This window comes from Lepidochelys olivacea (assembly GCF_965140295.1).
Source record: "Lepidochelys olivacea isolate rLepOli2 genome assembly, chromosome: 14".
Classification (NCBI taxonomy): Eukaryota; Metazoa; Chordata; order Testudines; family Cheloniidae; genus Lepidochelys; species Lepidochelys olivacea.
In genome coordinates this window covers 41,963,775-41,982,729 of record NC_140424.1, presented here as the reverse complement: position 1 = coordinate 41,982,729, position 18,955 = coordinate 41,963,775, and the positions used below count along the sequence as shown (strand labels likewise).

Here is an 18,955-nt window from a genome sequence, read left to right as displayed (position 1 = left end):
CTAAGGCTGAGTATCTGTCACGGAGGTCACGGATTTTGTGACTTTCCGTGACTTCTGTAGCGGCCAGTACTGTCTCAGGGCTAGCAGCAGCAGTTTGGGTATGTGGAAGGGGGCTCAAGGCTGGGGCAGAAGGTTGGGATGCGGGGCGGCACTTAGCTGGTGGGTGGGTGGCGGGGGGGGGGGTGGAACCCAGCTCCCTCTGGAATGTCCCTGCAGTTCCTAGGGAGAGGAGCTAGGGGGTTCCATGCACTGCCCTCATCTGCAGCCGCTGCTCCCAAACTCCCATTGGCTGCAGGTCCCAGCCAATGGGGGCTGCGGAGTGGGCACTTGTGGTAGGAGTATCGCACAGAGCCCCCCTGGCTGCCCCTCTGCCTAGGACACATGAAGCCCCTCTGGCTGCCCCTCTGTCTGCAGGGACATGCGAAGCTGGGTATAGAGCCTGCGAGTCCCATCAACCCTCCCCACCCAGCACCAGTGGGGGTCCTGTACCGTGTGCTGCTGTCTGCCTCACACCCAGCACCAGCAGAGGTCCCCAGCACTCGCGGTGCCCCCAGTCCGCCCTCCCCCAGCAGCTGTGGCCCCCCTGGCCCAGGTTTTACTTATAAAAAAGTAAAATATATACATGCAACCCTTCTGCCCGTCAGAGTTGGCAGCAACAAGGGCCGGGTTCAGTATCTAGGGGATCCATTCCAATAACACAATGCAAACCGGCTCGAGCCCCCACCCCGTGACCTGGGACAAATATATACCACCCCCGCTGGGCGCCTCCAAGAGGCAATACTTCCCCTCTGGCAAGCACAGAGTCTGAGTGTAGCAAAAAGCCTTTTAATAACAGAGAGAAACAATGTGGCATTGTGTTGGGGAAACACCACCAACAGGATTCCTAACACAACCCATGAGCAAAAAAACCCACCCCAAGCAAATTGGGGCATGCCCTTTCCCTTTGGTTCTTGAGTCCAGCAACCCCGAATCACCCAAAGTCCCAAAAGTCCAATGACCCAAAAATCTCTGTCCCTGGTCAGGGAAGCCCCAGAGTTCGAAAGTTTATCTGCAGAGTTTTACCTCCCAACCTGGGTGGAGATGGGGGTGGGGAAGAGGTAAGGGGCACCTTACATGATCTGAAGCTGACTGCCCCAAAGCTCCACAGGGCTTCGCTCCGCTCCGCTCCACCAGCCGGTCCACGAACTGCTCCGCTCTGCGTCCCACAAGCAGCTCCTGCCGTCTCGCAAACTCTTCCACGATATATCCTCAGGCTCCCCCCCTACTTAACACAACGCTCAGTGATTTCAGCTCTTAGTCAGTTTCAGCTCTTTTGTGATTTCAGCTTGTAGTAAGGGAGCCTTAGTGCTGGTGCACCATTAGCCCAAAGTGAATTCAGTTCAGCAGCCTGTAACTAGACTCCTAATAGAATCAAAACTAGCTCTGATATTCCACAGTGGAGCGAGGAGGAAGTGCAATTACCATGTAAGGCCCTCACCAGGGGGCCCATACCACCAAGTATTAATACCTACCCCCAGCCTCTCTCCATTCAGTGGGTTTTGGAACCGATGACCCTTGCCTAGCGAGTGCTGCTTAGTTGATGGTGAGTCCCTCCATCATAACAAAAAGCCAAGTACAGTTCTACTGTCCTTGATTCCCATAATCAGGGTAATAACAATTTATTCTTCCTGCCGCAATAACAGAGACACTGGGGATCTCACAGCAGCCAAAGTGACCATTTGGGCAGCTATGGCCTCATTCTAGGTGGGGTGGGTGTGCCTATGCAAATGAGATCAGCCCCTGAAGTTCTTCTCCACAACTTGCCACACCTCACCACCAGATGTCAGGGTGGAGCTCATCCTGACTCTGCTTACACATATATAGTATAGTACTATATATAGTAAAAGTCATGGACAGGTCACAGGCTGTGAATTTTTGTTGACTGCCTCTGACCTGTCCGTGACTTTTACTAAAAATATGACTAACACGTAGCCTTAACTATGACCCCAAAATCCCTTTCTGCAGTACTTCTATCTGGCAGTCATTTCCCATTATGTATGTGTGCAACTGATTGTTCCTTCCTAAATGGAGTACTTTGCGTTTGTCCTTACTGAATTTCATCCTATTTACTTCAGACGATTTCTCCTGCATGTTCAGATCATTTTGAATTTTAACCCTATCCTCCAAAGCACTTGCAACCCCTCCCAGCTCGGTATTGTCTGCAAACTTTATCAGTATACTCTCTATGTCATTATCTAAATCATTGATGAAGATATTGAACAGAACCGGACCCAGAACTGATCCAGAACTGATCCCTGCAGGACCCCACTGCTGCCACCCTCTTAGCTTGTGAGAGCGCCTCCAGGGGAGATCCTGGTTCTGACAACATGTGGTTGGGTCATGAACATTATTGACAGCTTTGGGCATGTTTGTTTCTCCTGTGGGGTTGGTCTGAAATTGCCCTGAGGTCCCTGCGTTGCTTCTCATAGTCACATGGCAGTAGGGTTTTGTTATTTCTAGTTGTCACCATTTGTCTGAAGTTGGGTGAGTCACAGTGGGACCCTGAGTGCACATTATGCCAAAAAATGTAGCCTAGATATCTGTTGTGGCAGCAGGGGAAGGGAATTGCTGACGCGTGGGATTGAGGGGCATCAACAGTGTTGTGGGAGTGGGGGAGCCCAGGGCTGGGATAGCAGGGGGCTGGGGTTCGGGACTGAAGGGCATTGGATGAGCTGCAGGGTGTGGGGGGAGCTGAGAGATGGGTTAGCAGGAGGCTGTGGGTTGGGACCGAGGGCCATCAGCAGAGCTGTGGGGGGCATGGGATCCCAGAGCTGGGATACCAGGGGGCTATGGATCAGCTTTGAGAGGTATCAGCAGAGCTGTGGGGGGATGCCTAGGGGTGGGATACAGAGGGCTGGGGGTTGGGACTGAGGAGCAGTAGCATGGCTGTGGGGAGTGGGGGTGGGGGTTACGAATGAGTTGGTGTCAGCAAAGTTTTTTCCTGGGGCTAATTTAATGTATCCCCCATCCTGTTTGTTCTCCTGTTGATCCAAAAAGGCACTGTCCCTTTCCCTGAGTGATCCCCCGCTGGGAAATTCCTGCCTGGACGTTTCCCAGGCCTCAGAACCAGATCTGCTGCCTCCGGGGCAGCAGGGAACCTGTCGTCTCTCTGTGCTGGGGAATCATCTTTCCATGGCCCAGCATCTGCCAGTAACCTGGAGAAGCCCAGCATGGCCCGGACTCTGCTCCTCACAGCTGCTGCTCTGCTGTGCCTCATGCTGCGGGGGGGGTTAGGTCTGGGGGAGGATGGCACAGCTCATTTGGTGCAGAGACTCAGGGACAGTTTTGGCTGGCTTGGCCCCTAGGGACAGCAGTAAGGATTCTGGTGCTGCAAGTACCCCACAGAATGAGCTGGCTACAGGGGGCTGTGCACAGATGGACACCCCCCTCTCTCCCGTCCCACATCTCTCTATCTCCCCCCACCCCGTCCGTTTCTCGGACTCCCTCTCGGTGTCCGTTTGCACCCAGCAGTGATAGAGCTCAGCATGGCGATGCTGCAGCCACAAGGTTTTCTGCAACATCCCCTGATGCCTCAGCAGATGCCTCAACACTGACACGGTAACGCTATATGGACGTAGACCTAACTCTCATACTGACACCATGACCCTATGCCCATAGTGCTAACCCTGACATCTTAACCCTATCCCCATAACCCTAACCCCTTCTATTCGACATTGGTGAGGCCTCATCTGGAGTACTGTGTCCAGTTTTGGGCCCCACACAACAAGAAGGATGTGGAAAAATTGGAAAACGTCCAGCGGAGGGCAACAAAAATGATTAGGGGACTGGAACACATGAGTTATGAGGAGAGGCTGAGGGAACTGGGATTGTTTAGTCTACGGAAGAGAAGAATGAGGGGGGATTTGATAGCTGCTTTCAACTACCTGAAAGGGGGTTCCAAAGAGGATGGCTCTAAACTGTTCTCAGTGGTAGCAGATGACAGAACAAGGAGTAATGGTCTCAAGTTGCAGTGGGGGAGGTTTAGGTTGGATATTAGGAAAAACTTTTTCACTAGGAGTGTGGTGAAACACTGGAATGCGTTACCTAGGGAGGTGGTGGAATCTCCTTCCTTAGAAGTTTTTAAGGTCAGGCTTGACAAAGCCCTGGCTGGGATGATTTAATTGGGGATCGGTCCTGCTTTGAGCAGGGGGTTGGGCTAGATGACTTCCTGAGGTCCCTTCCAACCCTGATATTCTATGATTCTATGATTCTACCTTAACCCTATGCCTATAGCCCTAACCCTAACACTGACATTTTAATCCTATGCCCATAACCCTAATATCTTAACCCTATTCCCAGCACCCTAACCTGCACAGTGACACCCCAACCCTAACACTCATTTCTTAACCCCACACCATAGCCAAATCCCTCACACTGTTACCTTAACCGTGTGCCCATAGCCCTAACCCTAACCCTGACACCTCAAACCTAACCCACACCATTGCTAATGCCCAAATGATATCCCTTAATCCTGTCTCCCAACCCTTATTCTACCCCCTAATTCAAACCCTATTATGCTCCTTGTATCCCATAGCCCTATAATCCTGTCACCTCGCCCAGCCCCCCCAGCGCTCTCGCTCTCTCCCCTTTACACTCTACCCCATCCCCACTAATGCTAACCAAGAACCCCACCATTTACCCCCACACCCAGCCCTACCCTATAAGCCTGTTGCATCTTCTACAATCCTAACAGTCACCCCGTAGCTCTGAACTGAACAGTTCCAACTATGCCCCATCATCCTTCCACTTAACCCTAACCCTCAGCTGCAACCGGAACCCATAAATCCCAGTTCCCAGCCCTAACACCCTACTTATAATTCTGCTCCCCAAATCTGACCCTAACTCATAAACCTTTAACATTAAGACTAACCTTAGCCACCCTGCCCCTCAGCTCTCCTCAAGCCCTTCCCAGCTTTAGCCAGCTTCAGACTCCCAAAATTTAGGTTTGAACCAGCCCCAATCCCAACTCCGCTGCCTTCCTTGCCTAACCAGGATGTAAACCCATCACGACAAGGCCCATCAGCAGAGTCCCACTTGCCCTGTCTGAGCTGGAGAAATAATAATAAAAGTAGCAGAAAATGATGAGAGAAATAGTGGTTTGATGCTTCTTCAGCTGACATCTGACAGAGCTGAGCTGTGGGGCATGCTGGAAGTCAGGATCTGGGCGGCTTGCCCTTCTAAGAGAGTCTGAGCCTCTTTCCATGCCCTCAGTGCCTGTTCCTGTATATGAGGTATCAAGGTTCCCTCCCCACTCTGAACTCAAGGGTACAGATGTGAGGACCCGCATGAAAGACCCCCTACGCTTATTTCTACCAGTTTAGGGTAAAACTTCCCCAAGGCACAAACTCTTCGTGCTTGGAGGGTACACTGCCACCACCAAGTGATTTAACAAAGAATTAGGGAAAGGACCACTTGAAGTTCCTATTCCCCCAAAATATCCCCCCAAGCCTTACACCCCCTTTCCCGGGGAGGCTTGAGAATAAACAAGATGAGCAAAGACCAGCCTTGGGTTTTTAGGACCCTAAAAACCCAATCAGATTCTTAAAAAACAGAACTTTATTAGAAGAACAAAACAAAGATAAAAGAACAACTCTGTAAGATTAGAATGGAAGATAATCTCACAGGCAGTCAGATTCAAAACATAGAGAATCCCTCTAGGCAGAACCTTAAATTACAGAAAGAAGAAAACAAACAAACCCACAAACAAACCCCCCAGGAATACACAATCCCTCCAGCACGGCAAATTTCACAAGCCAAAAACAAAAGAAAATCGAATGCATTTTCTAGCCAGATTACTTACTAACTCTATAGGAGTTGGATTGCTTGCTTTCTTGATCTGTCCCTGGCAAAGGCATCACACAGACAGACAAAGCCTTCTTCCCCCCTCCCCAGATTTGAAAGTATCTTGTCCCCTTATTGGTTCTTTTGGTCAGGTGCCAACCAGGTTACTGGAGTTTCTTAACCCCCTACAGGGAAGAAAATTTTATAGTACTGTATCAGAGCTTCTTAACCCTTCCCTTTATATTTATGACATGAGGATCCCCTGCCCCTCTGGAGGGTGTTTGAACCCCTTTCCCGGCACCCTGAAAAGTACATGCTTTGGGGGTCCGCAATCCCAACCCCAGCTACTGGGACAATGAGTAGCTGATGGGATATGGGTCTTTCCCCTCTCGGGGCTGCTGGCTGTCATCCAGCCCCATGGACTGCAGGGTACTGTCTGGCTCATGGGAATGGGGAAAGGGAGATAGGGTCAGCTCTGATTCCAGTGTTGATCATTTCCATCAGTTCATAGTGAGTTGTGGAGGCTCTGCCCAGCCCCCCTGTCCCAAACCCCACCAGCCCCTGAGCAGGGAGGCTGAGAGCTGATTGGACCACAGAGTACCTGCTTCTCAGAGGGGATCTGTGCAGGGATATGGGTCATGGGAGGGGGAGGGGGTTGTGCTGTGTGTTTGTGGAGCTCTCCCTGTCCCTATACCCACTTAGCCTTCTCCTCCGCACCCTGCCAGCTCGCTGGGAAAGTACCTGTGTCTGTGGCTTGTATCGTATAATGGCCCACAAGTGTCATCAATAAACTACCCATTTACTGAGACTCCCTGGTGTGTACGGTTCTTCCTCACTGTCCACTGAGCACCAGCAAGGGGAGGGTTTGTTTCTAGTGGGTTAGAGCATGGAGGATGGGAGTCAGAACTCCTCGGTTCTCTCCCAAGAACTGGGAGGGGAGTGGGATCTAGTGGTTAAAGCAGAGGAGGGCTGGGAGTTAGGACTCCTGGGTGTTATCTCCAGCTTGGAGATGAGAGTAGGGTTTAGTGGAGTAGACAAATGTGAGCTGGAAGCCAAAATGCCTGGGTTCTATCCCAGTTCCACGAGGCAATTGGGGTCTAGTTGGTTAGACCAGGGGAGCCTGGAAGTCAGAACTCCTGGGTTCCATATCTGGCTCTGGATGCACAGTGTGATCTCTGGGCTTTGTCATTTGCCTCTTCAAACCCCAGAGCATCATTTACTCCCTTATATAATCTGTGTCCCTCATTATCTCACCACTTAACTCCCAACCCCACCCACAATTCTCTCTCTCTCTCTCTCTCTCTCTCTCTCTCTCTCTCTCACACACACACACACACACACACACACTGTCCCCCCTGCTCAGGAGCTTCTAATCAACCCACACACCAGGGCTCTGTCTCCAGACTGAATATACTTTAATGCACTGGGGTGGAGGAGATACAGAGGGAGGGTCAATTAATGGATTCCCAGCAGGTTTATGAGCAGGATTCTCGTTAATGAATCGGCGGGCGCTAATAGGAACTGGATGCTCTTGTCTGCATGGAGGGTTCCTCCCATCAGAGGATTGTAAGTGCTCAGCTCTTCATCCCCAGCCGCCCAGGCTGGGCACAACTTGGGTCTGCTCCTGCAGGACACAGAGCGAATGGGGTTAACAGCAGTGGGGATGAGCTCAGACTATGCAGGGTTAGGTCTACTTGCAAATGGGAGGGGAGACCTGCAGGGGAAACCAGGCGCTGCGTGGGCTCGGTATCGGACACTCGCCCCCTACAGTCAGTGCTATTCCCCGTGCACTAGGGGGTGCTTTGCTGCAGATAGTGGCATGGGGGGTTCAGCAGGGGGCAGTCCCTGCACGGTCAGGGCTGTCCCCTAGTGCTACATTGTTGCAGTAGGGGATGCTCTGCTGCTGGAGTTCCCGTGTTTCCCAGCATCTGTGAACCCCGGGGTCCAGTGTGCAAGGTTCTGTTCTGCCTCACCTAAGAGGGCCCCTGGCATTCAGGATTCCCAGCAGCCACTGGATTCTCATTCAGTCCCTGTTGTACACAATTACACAATGGCTGTGCCCCTCCCGAGACTCAGCTGCATGTCATTCTTTCACTGCCTCCTTTCTCTTCTGTACCATTACCAGCCACCTGCCCCCATCGCCCAGTGTCCTTGGATCCATCCCCATCCACCCTGCGAGGAATCCATGTGTCTGAGCTCATTCCTGCTTCATTGGAATGGAGGGTATATGGGGGAACCTTGGAGAGGAAACATGGTTGTCATCTTCCTACCCAGCCAAGCAATAGAAGAAGGGGTAGAACCTGTGTCTTCCCTACAGTAGATGAGTTCTGGAGTTCCCAGGGGATGCGATTTCTACCCCAGGCAGGAGAATGGGGCCTCTCTAGGAGGCCAGAAGATCCCATGGAAATAAGAATGTGAGCTGGGATCTTTCTCTTCTAGAGGGGAGCCATCTCCAATCCAGCCCCACGTTTGGGGAACTGGGGGACTCAGAGGGGTGGGGAGACACGGGACCTTTCCCCTCTAGGGCTGCCATCCTCCCATCCTACTGATGCTCATCTGGGACTCTTGGTTTCTCTGACAGCTGTGATGCCAAGAATTCACAGTGCAAGGTGGGAGATGCCTTCTCAACTTGGGGTGGCTTAAAGCTGACGCGCTCAAAGTTCTGCTTTGTGAGGTCATAGCGGGGCCACTGCTTCGCACTACCTTTCCCCACCATGGGTTTCCTTTGTGGAAAATGAACATGCTCCACTGAGGTTAGTATCAGGGATTGGCAGGGACAGGAACAGGGAGCTGGCACCAGCTGGCATCCCAGATGCAGGGGTGATGATGAGCCAACTTGAAAAGTTTGGCCCCTTTCCAAAATGGCTGCCATCTTGTGTTGTTTCAAATTAGAGGAAAGCCATAGGATGTTCTCAGTTAAGATGGCTGCTGCCACCCGGTCTTTACATATGGGGTGATGCTACAGGTTTCCCTGTATAAACATGGCCACTGTCTTCCAATTATCTCTATGAGATTGAAGCCACAGGCAGCCCTGAGTTATAATGGCTGCCATTGGCCTAGAGCCCCTTGTAAAGTGAGACCTTCCCTAGGGAAGATGGCCACTGTTTTCCATTGTTTGCAATGGGACTGAAGCCAGGCAGATGGGCATCCTTTGTGCTCACAGACACAGGAAAGGGCAGCGTGGGGGACAGAGCAACATGCAGCGGGGTGGGGGGGGGGGTGGATGGGGAAGGACAGGGAATGACACTGGGATGTCAGGGAACATAGGAAGACCTGAATTGGGAAGGGAGTCTGAAGCCACCATTTGCCCTCATTTAAGATGGCCTCTCTCACTTGTCCTTTCAACTAGGATGATGTGACATGCTGCCCTAATAAAAACGGTCACCATCTTCCACTGACCCAATATGGCAGTTCTTATGTTCTTATGTACTTCCCCTCTCGGAAGTCTGGAATCTGAGTGTAGGAAAGAAACTTTTCATGACAGGAGGGAAGTAACCCATCATTAATTTGGGAAAATGCCCCAAAAAGAGTTCATAAACATTAGGCATGAGCAAAAGACCCACTCCCGAGTAAGTTGGGCAGTTCCTTTTCCCTCAGGTTCTTAAGTCCAGCAACCAAATGTCCCTTTGACATGCCCGTCCCATTCCCTGCACCCCACTCACAGTTGTTGTCCTTGGTTAGTGCAGGCCCAGAGTTCAGAGGTGCATCTGCAGAGTTCACTTCCCCCCCCGGGTGGAGTGGCGGGGAAGAAGGTACCTTGCTCGCTCCACTGTCTGGGCACTTGTTCACTGCTCCTCTCTGCTGGCCACCCTGCCAGCCCACTTGCCATGACGTTTTCAGGTCCCACCACTTAACACAGGTCTCAGTGATTTTAGCTGTCAGTGCACGAGCTTACTAATACATACTGGGCAGTCTCTTGCATCAGAGACACTGTCCCAAAGCAGATCTAATACTTAGAGCTGGTTATCAGTGATTTCAGCTTTGCGGTGTGTAATAAGACTCTCAATCAACTTGGTTATCACACACTAAAGAGAAAAAGGATTAAAGAATGTCCAGGGTACTTAAGCAAAGCCCACACCACCAGGCACAAGTGCTTATCCCCACCTTTTCATAACTCACGGAGCTTTGGCACCCATGTCCCCTGCCTAGCGAGTGCCGTTTAGTTGAGGGTGAGTCCCTCAATCAGGGTACAAGCAGTTCTGCTGCCCTTGATTCACACAACAAAGATAACAACCCTTTATTACCCCTGTTCCAATAACAAAGAGTCTGGGGATCCAACACCAGCCAAAAGTGATCATTTGGGCAAAGAAATGCCATCATGCTAAGCCCCTAGGCAGGGGGCTTGTGCCCATGCAAACGAGATCAGCACCTGAAATCCTCTTCTCCAGCTCATCACTCGATGTCAGGGAAGAGCTCATCCAGACCTTGCTTACACTTGTTTATTTTTTCTGCAAGGGAGCATGCCAGTCTACATATGCCCGGATGTACACTTAATAGTTAAGTTGCCACAGTTATCTCAGTCGGAGACGTGAAAAAAACATACCCAGACTGCCAAAGCTGTGCTGACTTAGCCCCTGGAGCAGCTGTAGTTATGTTGTTGGAAAGCGGCTTTTGTCGATGTGGCTCCTGGTTTTTGGGCAGGTGATTTCCTCCACCGCTGGAGCAACCCCTTTGGCTGCTGCAGGCTGTATTGACATGATGGGTGCTATAGCGATGCCTGTATAGTATTTGTCGCATGGACAGCCCTGGAGTTTGTGTGGCAGGGCTGGGAAAGGGCAGGCAGAGCTTTGAGATCACTGGCTACTGGCTAAAAGTCTTGTTTCCTTGAATGAGGATGGGTGTGTTTGTGGGATCACCGACATCCTGATGTGGGAAGAAGGGAATTATCCCTAACTTGTAACTAGGGGGCTCAGATTTTACCTTCTTCAAGTAAGATGAGCTCTAGGTCAGGGGCTTCACCCAAATAGATTAAGTATTTTTCAGAGGGATCCCTTCTTCCACATGGCATTGACCCGGGTCTTCCTGGAAGATGTGGACACCTGGCCACAAAGATACAGCTGCGCTCAGGGTCTGGCTCATGGGGGCAAGGGGATTCTGGGGGATTCCCTCACCTGCTTCTGGTGAACGCCGCAACATACTGCAGCACCTTCTCTTCTGGTGCCTCTGGCACTATCAGCCTCACCACCTACAGCAGCTCCTCCCAGCCGATGGAGCTGGCATTCTCCAGGTTGAAGCTGGGGATAGCAAAAATTAGTATGTAGGAGCCTTCGTTTGAGGAGGAACCAAATCCGATTGTCATAGGCTGGTCGTGCCTGGCCTGCAGGAGTCTTGGTGGTGCATCAGGGAGAAAATCCCCATCTGGTGGTGGCACAAAGGGCAGCCCCAGCTACTTCTTGCGGTTCAAAATGGAGAACTCGTGTTTGGGGAACTCTCCGGGTTCCTTTCCCCTGCAGGCAGCCCACCAAGGCCGTGTCATCGCTATCGGTACAGTCCAGCAGCTGGCCCAGCCTCTGGCCTCTCTCCTTGGCCTCCTCAAGCAAAATCCAAGCCCATGGTGCATTCGGGGCTCTGCTCTGCAGTGCGGCCCTGGTGAAGAGGGGCCGGCTCCCTGGGGAAAGAAGGTGGAAGCCGACTGACGCAGCCCCAGCGTCCTGGCCAAAGAGTATGAAATGGGCTGGGTCCCCACCGAAGGCGGCCGCGTTGTCCTGCAGCCAGCGCATCACCAGTCGCTGGTCCCACAAGCCGGCGTTCCCCGGGGCGGCTGGGGGCAGAGACAGGAAGCCCAGTGCCCCCAGCCGGTAGTTCATGGAGGCAACAATCACTTTCCCAGTGGCAGCTAAGAAGCGCCCATCATAGATGTCGAGTGAGGCATGAACATTATTAACGGCTCTGGGCCTGTTTGTTCCTCCTGGGGGTAGGTGGGTCTGAAATTGCCCTGAGGTCCCTGGGTTGCTTCTCATAGCCCTGGTCTACACTAGGACTTTAGGTCGAATTTAGCAGCGTTAAATCGATGTAAACCTGCACCCGTCCACACAATGAAGCCCTTTATTTCGACTTAAAGGGCTCTTAAAATCGATTTCCTTACTCCACCCCTGACAAGTGGATTAGCGCTTAAATCGATGTTGGCGGCTCGAATTTGGGGTACTGTGGACATAATTCGATGGTATTGGCCTCCGGGAGCTATCCCAGAGTGCTCCATTATGACCGCTCTGGACAGCACTTTCAACTCAGATGCACTGGCCAGGTAGACAGGAAAAGAACCGCGAACTTTTGAATCTCATTTCCTGTTTGGCCAGCGTGGCAAGCTGCAGGTGACCATGCAGAGCTCATCAGCACAGGTGACCATGATGGAGTCCCAGAATCGCAAAAGAGCTCCAGCATGGACCGAACAGGAGGTACGGGATCTGATCGCTGTTTGGGGAGAGGAATCCGTGCTATCAGAACTCCGTTCCAGTTTTCGAAATGCCAAAACCTTTGTCAAAATCTCCCAGGGCATGAAGGACAGAGGCCATAACAGGGACCCGAAGCAGTGCCGCGTGAAACTGAAGGAGCTGAGGCAAGCCTACCAGAAAACCAGAGAGGCGAACGGCCGCTCCGGGTCAGAGCCCCAAACATGCCGCTTCTATGATGAGCTGCATGCCATTTTAGGGGGTTCAGCCACCACTACCCCAGCTGTGTTGTTTGACTCCTTCAATGGAGATGGAGGCAATACGGAAGCAGGTTTTGGGGACGAAGAAGATGATGATGATGAGGAGGTTGTAGATAGCTCACAGCAAGCAAGCGGAGAAACCGGTTTTCCCGACAGCCAGGAACTGTTTCTCACCCTAGACCTGGAGCCAGTACCCCCCGAACCCACCCAAGGCTGCCCCCTGGACCCAGCAGGCGGAGAAGGGACCTCTGGTGAGTGTACCTTTTAAAATACTATACATGGTTTAAAAGCAAGCATGTGAAAGGATTACTTTGCCCTTGCATTTGCGGTTCTCCTAGATGTAGTCCTAAAGCCTTTGCAAAAGGTTTCTGGGGAGGGCAGCCTTATTGCGTCCTTCATGGTAGGACACTTTACCACTCCAGGCCAGTAACACGTACTCGGGACTCATTGTAGAACAAAGCATTGCAGTGTATGTTTGCTGGCATTCAAACAACATCCGTTCTTTATCTCTCTGTGTTATCCTCAGGAGAGTGAGATATAATTCATGGTCACCTGGTTGAAATAGAGTGCTTTTCTTCAGGGGACACTCAGAGGAGCCCATTCCTGCTGGGCTGTTTGCCTGTGGCTAAACAGAAATGTTCCCCGCTGTTAGCCACAGGGAGGGGGGAAGGTTGAGGGGGTAGTCACGCGGTGGGAGGAGGCAAAATGCGACCTTGTAACGAAAGCACATGTGCTATGTATGTAATGTTAACAGCAAGGTTTACCCTGAAAGAGTGTAGCCACTGTTTTATAAAATGTGTCTTTTTAAATACCGCTGTCCCTTTTTTCTTCTCCACCAGCTGCATGTGTTTCAATGATCACAGGATCTTCTCCTTCCCAGAGGCTAGTGAAGCTTAGAAAGAAAAAAAAACGCACTCGCGATGAAATGTTCTCCGAGCTCATGCTGTCCTCCCACACTGACAGAGCACAGACGAATGCGTGGAGGCAAATAATGTCAGAGTGCAGGAAAGCACAAAATGACTGGGAGGAGAGGTGGCGGGCTGAAGAGAGTAAGTGGTGGGCTGAAGAGAGTAAGTGGCGGGCTGAAGACAGGGCTGAAGTTCAAATGTGGCGGCAGCGTGATGAGAGGAGGTAGGATTCAATGCTGAGGCTGCTGCAGGACCAAACCAGTATGCTCCAGTGTATGGTTGAGCTGCAGCAAAGGCAGCTGGAGCACAGACTGCCACTGCAGCCCCTCTGTAACCAACCGCCCTCCTCCCCAAGTTCCATAGCCTCCACACCCAGACGCCCAAGAACGCGGTGGGGGGGCCTCCGGCCAACCAGCCACTCCACCACAGAGGATTGCCCAAAAAAAAGAAGGCTGTCATTCAATAAATTTTAAAGTTGTAAACTTTTAAAGTGCTGTGCTTAAAGTGCTGTGTGGCATTTTCCTTCCCTCCTCCACCACCCCTCCTGGGCTACCTTGGTAGTCATCCCCCTATTTGTGTGATGAATGAATAAAGAATGCATGAATGTGAAGCAACAATGACTTTATTGCCTCTGCAAGCGGTGATTGAAGGGAGGAGGGGCGGGTGGTTAGCTTACAGGGAAGTAGAGTGAACCAAGGGGCGGGGGGTTTCATCAAGGAGAAACAAACAGAACTTTCACACTGTAGCCTGGCCAGTCATGAAACTGGTTTTCAAAGCTTCTCTGATGCGTACCGCGCCCTCCTGTGCTCTTCTAACCGCCCTGGTGTCTGGCTGCGCGTAACCAGCAGCCAGGCGATTTGCCTCAACCTCCCACCTCGCCATAAACGTCTCCCTCTTACTCTCACAGATATTGTGGAGCACACATCAAGCAGTAATAACAGTGGGAATATTGGTTTCGCTGAGGTCTAAGTGAGTCAGTAAACTGCGCCAGCGCGCCTTTAAACGTCCAAATGCACATTCTACCACCATTCTGCACTTGCTCAGCCTGTAGTTGAACAGCTCCTGACTACTGTCCAGGCTGCCTGTGTACGGCTTCATGAGCCATGGCATTAAGGGGTAGGCTGGGTCCCCAAGGATACATATAGGCATTTCAACATCCCCAACAGTTATTTTCTGGTCTGGGAATAAAGTCCCTTCCTGCAGCTTTTGAAACAGACCAGAGTTCCTGAAGATGCGAGCATCATGCACCTTTCCCGGCCATCCCACGTTGATGTTGGTGAAACGTCCCTTGTGATCCACCAGAGCTTGCAGCACTATTGAAAAGTACCCCTTGCGGTTTATGTACTCGGCGGCTTGGTGCTCCGGTGCCAAGATAGGGATATGGGTTCCGTCTATAGCCCCACCACAGTTAGGGAATCCCATTGCAGCAAAGCCATCCACTATGACCTGCACATTTCCCAGGGTCACTACCCTTGATATCAGCAGATCTTTGATTGCATGGGCTACTTGCATCACAGCAGCCCCCACAGTAGATTTGCCCACTCCAAATTGATTCCCAACTGACCGGTAGCTGTCTGGCGTTGCAAGCTTCCACAGGGCTATCGCCACTCGCTTCTCAACTGTGAGGGCTGCTCTCATCTTGGTATTCATGCGCCTCAGGGCAGGGGAAAGCAAGTCACAAAGTTCCATGGAAGTGCCCTTACGCATGCGAAAGTTTCGCAGCCACTGGGAATCGTCCCAGACCTGCAACACTATGCGGTCCCACCAGTCTGTGCTTGTTTCCCGAGCCCAGAATCGGCGTTCCACAGCATGAACCTGCCCCATTAGCACTATGATGCATGCATTGGCAGGGCCCATGCTTTCAGAGAAATCTGTGTCCATGTCCTGATCACTCACGTGACCGCGCTGACGTCGCCTCCTCGCCCAGTATCGCTTTGCCAGGTTCTGGTGCTGCATATACTGCTGGATAATGCGTGTGGTGTTTAATGTGCTCCTAATTGCCAAAGTGAGCTGAGCGGCCTCCATGCTTGCCTTGGTATGGCGTCCGCACAGAAAAAAGGCGCCGAACGATTGTCTGCCGTTGCTCTGACGGAGGGAGGGGCGACTGACGACACGGCTTACAGGGTTGGCTTCAGGGAGCTAAAATCAACAAAGGGGGTGTCTGTACATCAAGGAGTATTTCAGGCAGGACTTCACGGAGGATTCCAATAAGAAATGGTGCACCTAAGTTATCGTTCTTATTGGAACAAGGAGGTTAGCCTGGCCTCTGATTGATACATGGCTAGATTTACCTCGCTGCACCTTCTCTGTGAGTGACTACAGTGTGACCTAGAGGAATGAGTCCCCTAGACAGGGGAGGAGGCAAATGAATACAAAACAAATCTGGTCTATTTCTTGTTTTGACCCACTCCATCTATCTTTTACATCTTTGGCTGGCAGCAGACGGTGCAGAAGGACTGCATGCCATCCACATCTCATGGCTGCTCGGCAGAAGATGGTACAGTACGACTGCTAGCCATCCTCATCTCTTGCCTGCCTGGCAGAAGATGGTACAATACGACTACTAGCAATCCTCATCTCTTGCCTGCCTGGCAGAAGATGGTACAGTACGACTGCTAGCAGTCCGTATCGCCTGTCCGCTCACCATAAGACAGTTCAATAGGACTGACTGCAGGACTAAAGAGAATGACCTGGTCAAGTCACTCCAAATTTAGTCCCTGCGCCCATGTCTGCCCAGGCGCTCCCAGCCGACGTGGCCAGGAGCACCTCGGACATGACGATGAGGGCTACCAGTCGTACTGTACCGTCTGCTGCCACAAGGCAAGGGGTTGCTGCTACTGTGTAGCAATGCCGTACCGCGTCTGCCAGCACCCAGGAGACATAGGGTGACGGTTACCTGAGCGGGCTCCATGCTTGCCGTGGTATGGCGTCTGCACAGGTAACTCAGGAAAAAAGGCGCGAAATGATTGTCTGCCCTTGCTTTCACGGAGGGAGGGAGGGAACAGGGGCCTGATGATATGTACCCAGAACCACCCGCGACAATGTTTTAGCCCCATCAGGCATTGGGATCTCAACCCAGAATTCCAATGGGCAGCGGAGACTGCGGGAACTGTGGGCTAGCTACCCACAGTGCAACGCTCCGGAAGTCAACTCTAGCCTCGGTACTGTGGAAGCGCTCCGCCGAGTTAATGCACTTAATGCACTTAGAGCATTTTCTGTGGGGACACACACACTCGAATATATAAAACCGATTTCTAAAAAACCGACTTCTATAAATTCGACCTTATTCCGTAGTGTAGACATACCCCTAGTCATTCGCCAATAGGGGTTTTGTTTTTTCTAGTTGCCATCATCGGTCACAAGTTGGTCACAACTGAGCTAAGTTGGGTAAGTCAGAGCGGGACTCTGAGTGCATATTAGGTGAAAAGGTTTAGCCCAGATTTGTGGTGTGGCAGCCGGAGAGGGGGAGCTGTGCTGCATGAGACTGAGGGACACTAACAGCTGCAGGAATGGGGGAGTCCAGGGCTGGGACAGCAGGGTCTGCGGGTTGGGGTTGAGGGTTACCGATAGAGCTGTGTGGGGAGCCCAGAGCCGGGATAGCAGAGGGCTGGAGGGCAGGACTCAGGACTGACAGGCATTGGATGAGCCATGAGGTCTGGGGGAGCTGAGGGAGGGGTTAGCAGGAGTCTGTGGGTTGGGATTGAGGGTCATTGGCAGAGCTTTGGGGGGTGGGTTCTCAGAGCTAGGTTACCAGGGGGCTGTGGATCTGCATTGAGGGGTATCAGCAGAGCTGTGGGGGATGCCTAGGGGGTGGGATAGCAGAGGGCTGGGGGTCGGGATTGAGGAGCATCAGCGGAGCTGTGGGGAGCCAAGGGCTGTGAGGGGATAGCTGGGGGCTATGAATCAGGAGTAAATAGGTGTCAGCAAAGAGTTTTCCTGGGGCTAATTTAATGTATCCTGCATCCTGTTTATTCTCCTGTTGATCCAAAAAGGGACAGTTCCTTTCCCTGTATAATTCCCCCTCTGGGAAATTCCTGCACTGGCGGTTCCCATGCCTTAGAACCAAATCTGCTCTCTCTCAGGAATCAGGAATACTGTCGGGGTATCATCTCTCCCTGGCCCCAGCGTCTGCCAGTGACCTGGAGTAGCCCAGCATGGCCTGGGCTTTGCTCCTCACAGCCACTGCCCTGCTGTTCTTTGTGCTGGGGGGTAAGTCTGGGGGAGGGGTGGCTTGGCTCGGCCTGTGCAGAGACTCGGGGACAGCTTTGGCTGGCTTAGCTCCTAGGGCCAGCTGGGGGATTCTTCTGCAGCGTGTACCCCCAGGGATAAGCTCACTGCAGATAGGGCTCTGTGTGCAGATAGGCAAGCACCTCTCTCCATCCTCCATCTCTCTATTTTCCCCCATTCTGTCCATCTCTCTGACGCTCTCTCTGTGCCCATTTGTACCCACTGCGGGGGGCCTGCAGTGCCGGGAGTGCACCATTGCGATCCCCCAGGTTGGTTGCATGCCGAATGGGGACACCTGCACCCCTGAGCCAGGCCAGTTCTGCAGTGTCATCACAGTCATCACACTATTACCAGCAGGAGAGTGGGGTGGGGGAAGAGAAAACCTTTTCTAGTGGTAAACACCCATTTTTTCATGGTTTGTCTGTATAAAAAGATCTTCTGTACTTTCCACAGTATGCATCCAATGGAGTGAGCTGTAGCTCACGAAAGCTCATGCTCAAATAAATTGGTTAGTCTCTAAGGTGCCACAAGTCCTCCTTTTCTTTTTGCGAATACAGACTGACACGGCTGCTACTCTGAAACCTTAACAGTGAAACCCAAACCCTAACACTCATTTCTTAACCGCATACCAATAGCCCTAATGCTAACACTCTTGCCTTAACCCCATATCCATAGCCCTAACCCTAACACTGAAACCCCAAACCTAACCCGCCCAATTGCTAGTGCCCAAAGCCAATCCCTTAATCCTGTCGACCAACCCTTATTCTGCAGCAGGGGTCTCAAACACATGGCCCGCGGGGTTATTTTCTGCGGCCCGCCAACTCCCTCGGCGTTTACCTACAGAGGCTCCGGCCTGGCCCAGCCTGCACTGGGGGCAGGGCAGGCTCCCTGCCTGCCTGCCCTGCCCCCTTGCCGCTCTGGAAAGTGGCCGGGACCTGGGGGAGGAGGAGGAGGATGGGAGGGGGACAGGACATAGGGGTCTGTGTGTTGCCCTGGACGCGCCTCCAGGTACCTCCCCCGAAGCTCCCATTGGCTGCGGTTCCCCGTTCCCAGCCAATGGGAGCTGCGGGGGGTGGTGCCTGGAGGCGCGGCCAAGGCAATACACAGACCCCTGTGTCCCCCCGGCCCTCCCACCAGGTTCTGGCTGCTTCCCAGAGCGGCGCAGGGGCAGGGCAGGCAGGTGGGGAGCCTGCCCTGCTCCCGGTGCATGGGCTGGAGCCTGCCCCCAGAACCCCTCCTGCAGCCGAACCCCCTGCCACACCCCACACCCGTCCTGCACCCCGACCACCTGCCCTGAGTCCCCTGCTGCACCCCGCTCTCGGACCCCCTGCCCTGAGCCCCTTGCGTACCC

General features: G+C 52.5%; 1 protein-coding gene across 1 annotated transcript in view; it reads right to left on the bottom strand.

The window, feature by feature from the left end:
* Window positions 1-8,362: 8,362 nt before the first annotated feature.
* Window positions 8,363-18,955, bottom strand: part of LOC311531022 (acetylcholinesterase-like) — a gene marked incomplete at its 3' end in the record, with an annotated part of 39,872 nt that continues 29,279 nt past the window's right edge. Inside the window, exons 5-7 of the mRNA XM_084648079.1 lie at window positions 11,283-11,656; window positions 11,010-11,137; window positions 8,363-8,543 (exon numbers count right to left, since the gene is read on the bottom strand). Coding sequence (XP_084504205.1) covers window positions 8,363-8,543; window positions 11,010-11,137; window positions 11,283-11,656 — 683 coding nt within the window. The remainder of the gene's footprint in view (window positions 8,544-11,009; window positions 11,138-11,282; window positions 11,657-18,955) is intronic.